Source organism: Chironomus tepperi, unplaced genomic scaffold (assembly GCF_022539635.2).
Source record: "Chironomus tepperi strain 1889 unplaced genomic scaffold, CSIRO-AGI_Ctep_v1 contig_33, whole genome shotgun sequence".
In the NCBI taxonomy this organism is placed as follows: domain Eukaryota; kingdom Metazoa; phylum Arthropoda; class Insecta; order Diptera; family Chironomidae; genus Chironomus; species Chironomus tepperi.
In genome coordinates, this window is record NW_027226155.1 from 1,169,373 (window position 1) to 1,182,847 (window position 13,475).

The 13,475-nt window shown below is 30.4% G+C and overlaps 1 protein-coding gene across 2 annotated transcripts in view; it reads left to right on the top strand.

Annotated features, from left to right (window-relative positions):
• Positions 1 to 11,952, top strand: part of Flo2 (flotillin-2) — a 77,605-nt gene extending 65,653 nt beyond the window's left edge. Inside the window, exons 3-8 of one of the 2 annotated variants that reach the window (XM_070646255.1) lie at positions 1,652 to 1,790; positions 8,876 to 8,938; positions 8,997 to 9,286; positions 9,360 to 9,656; positions 9,730 to 9,831; positions 9,920 to 11,952. In XM_070646255.1, the coding sequence (XP_070502356.1) occupies positions 1,652 to 1,790; positions 8,876 to 8,938; positions 8,997 to 9,286; positions 9,360 to 9,656; positions 9,730 to 9,831; positions 9,920 to 10,105 (1,077 nt within the window). In that variant the 3' untranslated portion in view covers positions 10,106 to 11,952. The remainder of the gene's footprint in view (positions 1 to 1,651; positions 1,791 to 8,875; positions 8,939 to 8,996; positions 9,287 to 9,359; positions 9,657 to 9,729; positions 9,832 to 9,919) is intronic. The other variant, XM_070646262.1, reaches the window with a different exon arrangement.
• Positions 11,953 to 13,475: the final 1,523 nt, after the last annotated feature.

The window sequence follows — 13,475 nt, forward strand, 5'->3', positions numbered from 1 at the left end:
GCCCCCATCAATCTTAATTTCCAAATTTTCTATGGAATATCTAATGTAAAAAGAGACGGCAGCTGTTTGACATAAAAAATCTACTTTGCTTTTTAATTTCAAAGTCTTTTTTTCTGTTCTCATTAAATATGCTTTAAATCTGTGCATAAATTTTTATTGAATGGTTTTTATTTGGTGCTTTTGATTTGCTTTTAAAAATAATTTACTCTAAGGATTTCCATATTTAAGAATCTCAGAATTTCAAAAATTGCCAAAAAGTAAAATTATTTCCCTAAATGTCTCCGAGAATGTATTCAAGTCATTTATCAAAATCAAATGTTATGCTTTATACTTAAAAGCTTCTGTGATAAACTTTTGTAATTCCAAAACATTTAAAGTAGACTTAAAAATGTAGAAAACCATAAATTAAACAATTTTTGAAAAGCCACAGTAACATAAAAGTAAAATACGATCATAAAAAGCTCATTTTCGGTTTGAAAATTTTCAATTGAGAGCTTTTTTAACGTTCAGTAATGTAACATATCGAGATCATCGAGTCATGAATTTCCGCTCCCTTTTTTTATCATATTTATTTTATGTTATATCATTTTTTGTAAATTATCATTTCATTATTCATCATTACTGCTGGTACTGTAGCATTTTGATATATAGATAGCTTGTAGAAGTAGACGATAAATGAGAAGTTAAGCATGATGAGCTTCAATATTTTATTTCCATTAAATCTTCCCTCTTTTTTGCTGTCATTTTTTGATATAATGCACCCAATTATTTACACATTTTTATTACAACAATATTATATGGATTATTTTCCTTACGAGATTTGTGGCTGCTGATGCTGTTGTTTGGTGTTTGATGTTGTGAAAGAATTTAAAAAAATTTTTATAACCTTATTTGTTTAATTCCTTAATTTGTTTTAATTTACGGAAAATTTAATTTTCATACTTTATGCCATTAATTTTGTTAATAATATAATTTACTTATTTTATGATTCTTATTTCAGTTCTATTAAATGTTTATATTTTTATTAATTTTATTAACCATTTTATAATTTTTATACACGATAAAAAAAAATATTCCAAATCCGATTTATTATTTATGATTTGAAATACAAAAGAACTAGTCGCTTGTGATTTAAAAGTAATATGGAAGAGAGTTGTTGATGATGTGAGAAAAGGAAGTGATGGATTTTGTGAAACCAGTAGAAAGTCAGTTGTAAAACATTTTTTGATAAAAAAAAACTCAATATGGCCCAGCCGTCTGCTCTTCAGCCTTTTTGTGGTGTCAATGGAACCGTTTGCACTTCGCAACGTCCATTCCATGTTGTTATTGCTATATATAGATTTTTTTTTGTATTACACAAACACGCAAAGTACTATGTAGATAGTATTTTGTATTATTTGAAAAAATTTAAAAAAATAAGAGAGTGAATGCATCTGTGGAGTACAACCGTATAGCAGCGGCAGAATGATGGGCCATCGTGTGCATCGCAATTGCGTTTGGCGTGACAAATCAAATTAGAACAAAACACACACAAAAAATATCACACAAAAAAAAATTACAAAAACACAACCGCCGTTTAGCCAAATGCAGGCCGCCAGCCGAACCAGCAAATTCTCATTCCATGCCTTTTCTTTTGTATTTCATTTTATAGATGATGAACGTGTATTATTTTCATCACCAGGCGGACGAACTTTTGGGTACGGCCAGCGAGCAGTTCTTGGGCAAATCAGTGAAGGAGATCAAGCAAACAATCTTACAGACATTGGAGGGACATTTGCGCGCAATCTTAGGTTTGTGATCAGACATAACAAGAGAGTAAAATGAAAAGAATTAAATGTCATATATGCTACGGTCATATTTCATTGTTCATAACTGAAAGAAAGTTTAATAAACTGTTATGGTGCATACGTGACAAATTGAGTGTCTGCAATTGCAGAAAAGAAGGAAAGAATTGGCTTAAAGAGGAATTTCGTGATTTATATGACGTTTTTCGTCATTTCGTCGCTTTTACACGCGTGTCTGTGCCTCTATAATTATCATGAAAGAGATGCAAGACGAGCCCTCAAGACATACATATGCAAACATGCATATAAAGAGGAAACGAGATCATTCACATATACAATAAAACTAAATACGTTGATATTGGGGTCAATGACAGTTATACTTAGTCATACCAATACTATTTTTAACTGCCGTCTTTTCCAAAACGTGGTCGGTTTCGTCATTTAATGTTAACCGGCTGTGTCCTTCTTCTTCTATATGTCTATGAAATTTTTAAAGATAAGACTTCCATAAGTTTTGACACAAGAATCAATATTGACTCTTCGCTTTACGTCAATCGATTTAAAATAATAATAAATTATTGTTAAAATATCGTGAAGTATTTATAATGTACAAAGAACGTTGATGAAATATAACTTGACTTGTACTTGTATGGAAATAATTGTTGCTAAGAGGAGCTGTTTGAACAGCAGTATTCAATATTCATAAAACGCTCCAAATTTCCTACGTCGTACCTCAACATGTGGCTTTAACGTAACTAAAACTTGTTTTTTTCTTAACCTTTGTTGTGACGTCGGATGACATTGGGGGTTAAAATTAAATAACAGGGTGATTGCAACATGAAGAGGCGTCTGAATGCTTTTCAAATTTAAACTAGTTCTCAATATCATGGAAGTCCCCGATGTGCTATTTTTAAAGCTTAAATGTATAGTATATAATTAACAAAGAAAGTAATATCAATTCAGAACATGCAATTTCAACAAAAAAATCGTCTCATACTGATAAGGTCGCGTACAATAACACATGAACGACATTTTAAGTATTCACTTTGTCAATAATGATTTTGATTCACTCGGGACAAGCCCATAAAAGCAAATAGTAGAGCAAAGCTTAGTCTACGTCAAAAAAAATTAAGTAAACTTAATCTCATCTCATATTATTATTAAAATTGAGCAAAAGTACGTAACATAACGCTTCTGAGACTCGATCAGTTGATTGTGCCTTCTCAATTACACACGAAACACATACGTCGCTATAGACGATGATGACGTTTTGAACTGAATCGGGTTTTTTCCATACAAAAAAATCCGAAAAACCCGAAGTCTCAATTTTTTTTTCTCCAGTTTTACTTATACATATTCGCTCATACAATTTCATTTCATTCATTCGTTAATCTATCGTACTGTAAAACAGTTGTGCTACATAGAGTTCTCTTGAAAAAGAAGAAATATAAAATAAAAAAGTTTGAGAGAATTTTTATAGAAAACAATATTAAATTAAAAAAATTATTGTGGAAGAAAAGTTTTTAAATTGAAAATTTTGACCATAAAAAAATTGATTATTTACAAAACTAAACTATTAAAGTGAAATAATTTGAGAAAACGAAAGTTGTGTAACAGTAACAAATCAACTGATCGTGAAATTAGACTATAGAAGGCCCTTAATTTTCTCATCAGCTGTTATTATTTAACTTGTAGTAAAGTCGTACAAGTTTCACAAAAGTAAAAGTGAAATTATTAAAATAAAAGGAAAATCTCATCAATAGAAAATATGTCGATGGTTTGGATGGCTACATTGAAGCTTTCGCTCATTCTCGCCATGACAACGATTGTCATTAAAAAGTAAGAATCACATTTTTTTCCCTCGTGTTTTTTTTTTTGCTGTCATGAGTCCATCTACTTTCATTTTTATTGATCGATATTATTTGAAATATAAATAAAATATATAAATAAAAAATTGTATCGTGTGCAGCTGTATAGAATACTAAATGTAATGAAGGCTGACTTAGTTTATATTTTTAGACTTCCCATAACCTTTTCAATTGGAATTGAAATTTTTTTTATTTCGAGATTCTTGAAATTCTTTCCTCAATTTATCGTCCTTATTGCATTGTTATGCTATGGGTGAACAGAAATAACAAGGGTGGCAGGAACAAACTTTAAGAATAAGGAATTAAAAAAGTTAAAAGTTGTTCCAAACTTTCTTTCATTTCTTTCCGTTTAATTCTTTAAATATATATCATTAATCAAAACCAAGAACATTTACAAAGTGTCTTAAAATGAAACCCGAGAGAGAGAACACTTCCTTCCAACCGTGAACAGCATTTATGGCACAATGCAAAGTCATTGTGCGTGCGTGGATCTATCGAGAGAATTGCGAATTATGAACATGAACAGTATAAAGATAGAAATATATTAGGAAATAAATGTGCACTGTTGTGTATTAGGCAAAGACAAGAAACTTTTTTTTTGGCCAAATAGGAAGGAAAGCTTTTAGCGTAAAAGAAATATTTGACCTAGAGATTAATGGGAAAGTCTGAGAGACGTAAATTAATTCAATATAAATAAAAATCGACACTTTGAACTGACAATTAGTAAAGCGGGCATCCTATCACGTCACATAAACTTGATTTATTGGATTCTTAAAATAGACTTTTGCCTTACGTAATTAAATTCTGGTTTGAAACACTTCTTGCTAGAATATTTATCGAGTCATCCATAAATCCACTCAATAATGAACCAAAAAAAGTTTTTTATGCCCTTTTATTCATCTTATGATTCTGTAATCAATGTAGGACAAACATTCTCACTGTAAAGTACTCATTTGAATTCATTAGACTCTTTTCCGACCTAATGATGAAAAAGAAGCCATTAAAAATTTAAATTGTAAATAAGGAAACGATTCAGTTTTAACTTTCTCTCGTCAAACAATTTTAAACATGCTCAAATAGACAAAATAATTGTAGAATACATTACTGTTTATGGTTGTAATATCCTCTAGTTTTTGTTGCGACATACAATGTCACATAATTGCTGCATTAAACAAACGATTATATGAAATTGCTAAAGAGCATTGATAGCTTTCAGTACTGCATATAATGTAATGAATAGCATTGAAACCTAGTTTATGAAATTACAAAGAATGGCAGTTACGTAAACTAGAGAAACTTCAATAGAAAATGAATTTATATTGTAATTTTTTTCAATTTGTTACAAAATCAATCACACATAATGGCTTGTTAAAGATTTTATCTTAATAATTTTATAATTATTCATGCCTATAAGGTCGATAAACATTTCGCAATAACCAATGCATTTCGATGGTATTTAGAGCTCCCTTGAAATTATAAAATAGAGTTATAGGCTAAATTAAATTAAATGTCTTGGAGTGGCATTATTTTATACATTATAAAATTGATTTATGCATTACGGTTTCTTATAGACAATGAGACTTTACCGTGGGTTTTAGTAACAGGATTATTTGCAATCCGGTTTGAACTTTCAATTCTGCAGAAATTATTCAAGTTTCTTCTAAGTTATATGGGTAAGTTTTAATTTCAAAAAGGTCAAATTCCAGATTCAGTTCCAACACAATTTTACATTGACGTCAAAGTTAATCAGTTTTAGACAGAAAATCCACTTCAAAATCACGTCAATTGATTTCACCACAAAATTAACTTTAATCTGCTTCAATCCAAATCATTTAACCACTCGATGTCCACAACGTTAACATCTATGGCCAACAAAGGAAATGATTTTTCAATTTAAAATTCCAATCATTCGACCTTTCTTTAACATTCATTGTCTAAAAATAAAGTAATGCACGTATCGCAATCGATAACGCTAAATTACATGTCAAGTACTTTAAGATAGCTGTACACATCATTAACAATTTCTTAAGTCTGACGTCTATATAAAAAATCACATTCTATTATTAGATTCTACAAAGTATAAACTTATAATAAAAATCCCCAAGTACCACCGTATATCACTTAGTTCAATAAACAAGACATGACAGAATAATGTGCCATATAAGGATCATAATAATTAATTTCTATACGTTCTTGAAAGTCAATAGAATGTAGAATGCATGAAGTGCTTCCTTACCAATGTCAATTCCATCATTTTTTCTTTCTTTTATCAAAATATCCATTTGCAAAACTTTCTTTGTTTGCTGATGTGTTAAAAAGAAAGATTTCATTAACATCACGTGCCATAAAAATAAATACTATGCGCGTTACTTGAATAAATAAGTTAAATCCAGGAAGAGGAAGAAGAAAAGCACTATTTTTCTATGTTGACTCTCTATTTATCATTATTTTTTGTTCTTTGTCAAGAACAATTTCTATTCATTAAACATTTAATATTCTATATGCCGTGAGAAAATAGAAAGAGATGATTAAACCTTGTCAGGAGATTGCATGATTGAATAGAGAATTGATTAAGCTTGTTGAAAATACCTGCAAATTTTAAATGAATTAAAATTGTGAAAGATCAGCACAAAAATACTCTGTATATACAAAATGATAACGCAGACTATAAAAGTTCACTAGAGCTGCCTTTAAATGAAAAAATATGATATCTCTGTTAACCACAAAGTCAATAAACCTCAAAAGACTCATAAAGCCGCAGAGAATAGCACTGAAAATAACGGTTGAAATTTCATTAGATTGAAGCGATTGAGCATGTACATGAACAGCAATCTGATCTCTCATAAAAGATAAATGCTTTAAAATCGATAATAGAATTTAAATTAGTAGGAAAAATACAGCAAACATTTAAAATTTTCCATTAACTGAATAGACTAAAAATAGAGAAGCGATGAGAACTGTCAATACTATTTCCATAAATATTGTTTCCTACATTCATCTATGTACATGTTAATTATTAAGTCGACTGTACTCGTGGGAATAATAACAAATCAAACTCCAATTTTATGACGATTATGGTGATCACCGTCAATCGTATGAACAACAACTTTGTTAATGTGATGCTTGTAAACACATTTGAAATTAAAGCACAACATAATGAATTAAGTTTCGTACGCTACTCGACAAAAGCTATCAGTTTCAATGTCTGTCCGATAATTACGGTAGTTTGCATACAATTTCTTTAATTGCTCTATTAGCTGCAGTTACACCAACTTTTTATCATTTTTCAATGCTTTCTTTGTTTCCATAATTTTTCATTTCCATTCCAATGTTGAACTTTCATTTTGACACTGAAAAAGTTTTTCCTTATGTAAAAAAACAAAGAAGGAACGTAGAGTCTCAATGACACTTAAAATAGATATGGAAACAGTTTTCGTGTCGCATGCAATGTCTCTTTTTTTTCCTCATACAAATAAAAGTTTCAATGAAATCAGCACAATAAAGAAAACCCTTGAATAAGTGAGACACTGTCATGACTGTTATCTCGCTGTCTCTTGATGATTTAATGTACTGCGCCACAAGAAGAGGTATGATGTCATCAAAAAACAAACGCAATAATGCTCATCTTCGCTCTTTTTTCATTTTCAATTTAATTCAAAAAGTATTATTACTCTAAAGAATTTCAATTTAGGAAAGGAAGAGATAAATAAAAATATAATAAAATTTTCTCGCTTTTCTCACTTGACGGAGACTTTCATGATCAATTTGGAGCAATTCAAGTCAAAAAAATTTATAGAGTGAGAATTATTTAAATTGGTTTTCTGTATAGTTTGAAGGAATTTAAAATAGCTATGAAAATGACATTCAATTGACACCTAACTTAAAGGTCTTTTATATTGTGCCAATTTATTTTTATTGGATCTAATTTAAGATATTCATGGAGCGTGTGCATTTAAAACTATTTTTTCACAGAACATTTAATGTATTAAGCATGTGTCTTTAAGCTTGAAATATTTTAAATGTCAATTTTTTGGCTCATTTTCTAGCACAGCTAATTGCATCTGATTCTTCATAATGTTCAATTAATACAATTTTTATTACAATTAATAATGTGCTACAAAAATTTTGATTGTAATACATTTTAAGTGGAATAGCTTCAAATCATGGGGTCAGTTAAGTATTATTTCCGATAATGTGAAATTGTTGTAGATAAGGCATATTATTAGAGTGCTGTATTGCAATCATCATAAAATTTTAATTCATGAAAATTAATGGGTTTGGTTGATGAATGTCATTGGGGGTTTGGGATTGCTCTCTTATTACATTCAGGAGCATGAGGGACATCTGATTTGAACAATGAGAATTCTTGTTAAATTTTGAAAATAGTTGGTTACTTTATGACGTAATTGTTCAAAAATTCCCCCTAAACCAGACGCAAAGCTGCCCAGGCAGCATCAAAACAGTGAATTTATCCCCCAATCGACCCGCAAACACCTTGCATTTGTGCCGCTCGGGTACATAGAACTCTAATTTCCGTTCCATTACTTTGATTAAAAAAACATGCAATTTTAAAACCTTTTCCTCTATAATTAAAAATCTAATCAACTATTCCCATGGAAGTTTTCATGATTTTATTGTACATGAATTTCGAGGTTGAGAAAATTCAGTTTATTTTCATAGAAATTAATGCATAGATTATTTTCATTGCGAAATGATTCAATCCAACAGTTTATTTAAAGCCCGGAAACCCCCAGTAAATATCAACTTCCTTTCAATCAAAGATTTATTGCTCATTTGCCCGAAAAAACCTTATCAAAATAAGTATTAAATTGTTAACATGCAATGAACAATTTGTCAATTCGTAGAAATCACGAAATTCCTCCAATTAATGACTTAATAAGCACCGATATGATAAAAATCCAACGAGCCAAATTGCGACTTATTTGTTCTGCAGCACCGTGACTTCCACTTCTCATTCAAGTGTGGATATTTTGTTATCGTTTTTGAATTTTTTAGAAATCCGATGAGTCATCGTTGTCTAAACATATTTTTGTGGTATTATAATTCTTTTCGGGGAATTTCGGGGATTATTATTAATATGGAATTCCATCCATGTGGTTTAGAGATGCTTTGTCATCATTAATTGCTTAATTACTTCATCTCATTAATAATTTTTTATGATTTTCTATTGTTTTATTAACAAAAATCTTTTAATTATCATAGGAACTCTTACGGTCGAAGAGGTATACAAAGACCGCGACCAATTTGCGGCCCTAGTACGCGAGGGTAAGCTTATCAAATCACTCAAATCCAACTTTATATTAATTGAACCATTTATCAATAGTTGCCTCACCTGATGTGGGACGAATGGGCATCGAGATCCTTTCGTTCACGATTAAAGATGTTTATGATGATGTACAATATTTGCAATCGCTTGGTAAAGCCCAAACGGCTAGTGTTAAACGTGATGCCGATTCCGGTGTAGCAGAAGCAAATCGAGATGCTGGTATTCGCGAAGCTGAATGTGAGAGAGCAGCAATGGATGTAAAATATGCCACAGACACCAAAATTGAGGACAATGCTAGAATGTTCAAACTTCAAAAGGCCAATTTCGATCAGGAAATCAATACGGCGGTAAGTGAATCAGTATAATGTCAATCAATTGCAATCAATCTCATGTTTTATTTATTCTTCTATGGATATATAGAAAGCTGAGTCTGCGCTTGCTTATGAATTGCAAGCGGCCAAAATTCGTCAAAAAATCCGTAATGAAGAAATCCAAATTGATGTTGTTGAGCGCAAGAAGCAAATTGAAATTGAATCTCAGGAAATCTTGAGAAAAGATTGCGAATTGACAGCAACAGTCAAATTACCGGCTGAAGCAGAAAGTTACAAAGTTCAAACAATTGCTGAAGGTAAACGAACACAAACATTGGAAGTAGCACGTGCAGAGGCGGAAAAGATCAGAAAACTCGGAGCTTCTGAGGCTTTAGCTATTGAACTCGTAAGTTGAACTTATAATTATGAGCTTATAACAGTCAATTTGATAATATTTCATTTCCTTCCTGTTTGTGTAGGTTGGTAAAGCCGAAGCCGAAAGAATGAGAATGAAAGCAGCCGTCTACAAACAATATGGTGATGCTGCTATCATGAACATCGTACTTGAAGCCTTGCCTAAGGTAAATCCGCTTGTTTTATATCACAATCAAATCAAATTTGTACTCAATAAATCATTTCTTCTTTGTTTTGCTTGTTGTATAAAAATAGATTGCCGCTGAAGTTGCTGCTCCACTCGCTAAAACCGAAGAGATTGTTCTCATCGGTGGTAACGATAGTACAACATGTGACATAACACGTCTCGTAGGTCAACTACCACCAGCTGTTAGCGCATTGACAGGTGTCGATTTGTCAAAAGTTTTGGGAAAAATTCCCGGAGCTAAAGTCCAGAATTAATATGTGGAAGTCCATCATGAAGGCGCTTTTGATTCACTTTAACAACCCGTTTAACAAAAAAATTTTTATTCAACCTTAATTTATGTAAAATTTTCTTTATTTTTCTGTTTTGTTTTGTCAATTGATGACCTAAGTTGATTTCATCTTAAGTAAACGGATATTTTTGGATTTATTTTCAAATGCATTAAGCTTTGAAATATTTAGAGGGAAAATGCATGTGGGGTAAACAAAATTCATTAGAGGAAGAGATCAAAAAACCTAATTATTGATATTCACTAACAAATTTATTATACAACGTTAATAAATTAACCATTTTTTTTTTAATTTTCTTTCCTTTATGTATTACGGATCAAGTAATAATCTACAAAATATTAAATATGTACAATTTTTAATCAGATGGGAATGGAGAAAAGCATTTACCTAAGATGAAAATCTGCTTTTATTTTTGTTCAGAGTTCACATACATTGGATAATGAAAATAATAAACAATATTATTATAATTAATTAAGAAATGGAAAAAAAAAGATAATGAGAAATATTGTACATCAAAAGAAAATACCTAATATTAGGAAAATAGTTTTTTACTACTTAGCCAGATCAGATAATAATTTTTGTTGAGATTTTTTAGGGTGGAAAATTTTAAAATTTAATAAAATAAATGTGACTTGATTTCTGGCATATGCTGGATTGATACTCACCACTATACTACCGAGGATATACATTATTATTTCAAACTGCCATAAACTTTCTTGACACATAGCCAAAGTATGGATTTTTATCAGTTATGAAGTGTCGTTGCAATCTAGTTTGTGATAAATGGAGTGCGAATCTCAAATTTGTCACTTACTCTTGTGAATGATTAATTATGCAAGGTTTGGACACTTAAATGTGTTAGATCCTTCTTTATATAGTTAGGACTTTCAATCTTGTGGTTGAATTGTCTGTAATCTTGGGATCAATCCCTGGATTCAGTACATTATAATCTCGGAATTGTAAATCCTGCTTATAATCTATTAGAGTAAGATCGACTACACCTCGGTTTGAAAACTGAAAAAATTCCATTTAACAGATTACTGTAGGGCTCGTTCAAAATTGCAAGCTTGCAGCTTTGGGATCTAAAAACAAACCACGAATTTTGTATGGAGTCGGGTCGACTTGAGTAAATTTTTAATTACAAAATCTAAGTCAGTCGACTACGAGTTCTGTCTAAAACTCAGGAAATGCAAGCTTGCGATTCTTGGCCGAGCCCTAATTTATTATTAATTAAGATTAACAAGCTACAAAACCGTTAATTTAGTCAATAGTGTCTCCAATTCTAAGAACAACAACATTCTGTGTTTTTGTCCATGGATTGGGGACTTATATCCTCCTCTGGGATATTTTTGCTAACATAAAGTCAGTTTCCAGTAAGATATCAATAATTTAAATATAATTACATAATAAATTTACCACAAAAAAATTTCAACAAACTCTTATCACTTCCGATCATGTCTAAAACGAAACTAAAAAAAAATGATAAATAATAGAAATATTTAGATTAATAATGAGAAATGAAAATAATTTCTTTCTTTTTTTTGAGTTACACAACAGATGGAAATAACAATCAATTTCTACTTTTTATGTTACTTTGAAAATATAAAAAAAAAATCGTCTTTCTTTAATGAAAGAAGCAAATTTCACCCGAAACGACCATACCAATAGTCGATTAAACAAATTACCGAAACGAACATTTTCACTTACATGCACTTATGTTTTATTTTGTTTTTTCTTAAATTTCTAATATTAAGCAATGAATTTGTTTATATATAAAAAGAGCCGTTAATGAAAATAAATCGATGAAAAGGAAATTTTTTTTATTATTTTTTTATTTTATTATTTTATTATTTTTATTTTCTTTATCTTTCTGAAAGAAGCTGGGAATTTCCCGCAGACAACTACCTACTCATGATGGACGATGATAGAAATGAAATGAATATAAATATTATTACTATAATAACTATATGTACACTGCCATTGAATTGAAGACGTTTGCAAAGAAATGTTTTTCCTTCATAAATTCACTTAAGTGAGGTTTTTTTTTTTAATACTTCAAGAAAGTTTCACAATAACACAAATGCAATAAATGAAATGAATTAAAAGCAAATGAATTTCCAAATGAAAAATTATTTCAATAACCTTAGGGTCGTTCACAATTTACGTTCCATGTTCTATGTTTTGACCACCGATAACCAGAACTCGAAGTCGACTCCGATTTTATATCAAGTCGAGACTACAAATTCCGAGTCGACTTCGAGCTCTGCCAACAACCAGCACTTTTCAATAAATTGTTGTGACCATCATAAGTGAATAATCCCCCACATGAGTGTCTGTCAGTTTTGTCTTATGCAAATAAAATACAATCGGTAAACATTTCATATGAAAAAATAAAAAGAGGCAAATTTAAACAAGAATAAATGAAGTCGGTGTAAACATTCCATCTCATTTGAGAATTCTTAAAGGGCCAACATCCTTCCTTTATATGCAAACATATCTCAAAAGATAAATAAAATACGGATGGAAATTTTTCTAGTCAATTTGCGTTACAAAATATTCAGCACAAAATCTTTTATGAGATTCTTATGTTTTATAGATTTTTGTTGTGAGGTTCAGAGAGGTTTTGAGCATCAGATTAGGGGAAATATTTATTAAATTTAGATTCAATTGATGCAGAAGGAATATTTAATTGATTCATTGATGTTCAAAGAAGCAGTTTTTCTGCATCAATTGATGCAAGTGTATTTGATTCATCGACTTAAAAGATGCAAATTTTATGTACATTTTCGCTTCAATTGGATTAAAGAACTTGTCTTTTTGCATCAATTGAAGCTAAGCAACTTGATTTTTCGCATCAATTGAAGCTAATTTTTATTTCTTTGTATAATTTATTCTTATTTTGTTTACTAAGTACAAATGTAATCAATTACAAAACTGCCAAATTTTATGAATCTTAACATTCTGAAAAATCAAACCAAACAAAGCAACTAAACCAACATTCCATAGTTAAATATAAATTTTTGTATATTCTTCAAAAATCAGCTAATCGGTCTAAATTTCGCTCTAGAGCTCGAAGTCGACTTGAATATTGTATGATTTAGTAGTAGATTTAGTCGATTTGAAACTCTTCAAACCTCAATTCAACCAGCAATGACTAGAAAAAAATCTATAAAAAAATCATCTATCTCCAGTAGCTTGACACGTGACCACAAACATCACGTCATTTCCTCATCTGCATCTACAATTTCGTCACGCGCGCATCTTATCTCTATCAAAAAAAGAAAGAGTGTATCATTCATGAAGATCATGATCACATTCATAAGAAATTCCCCAACGT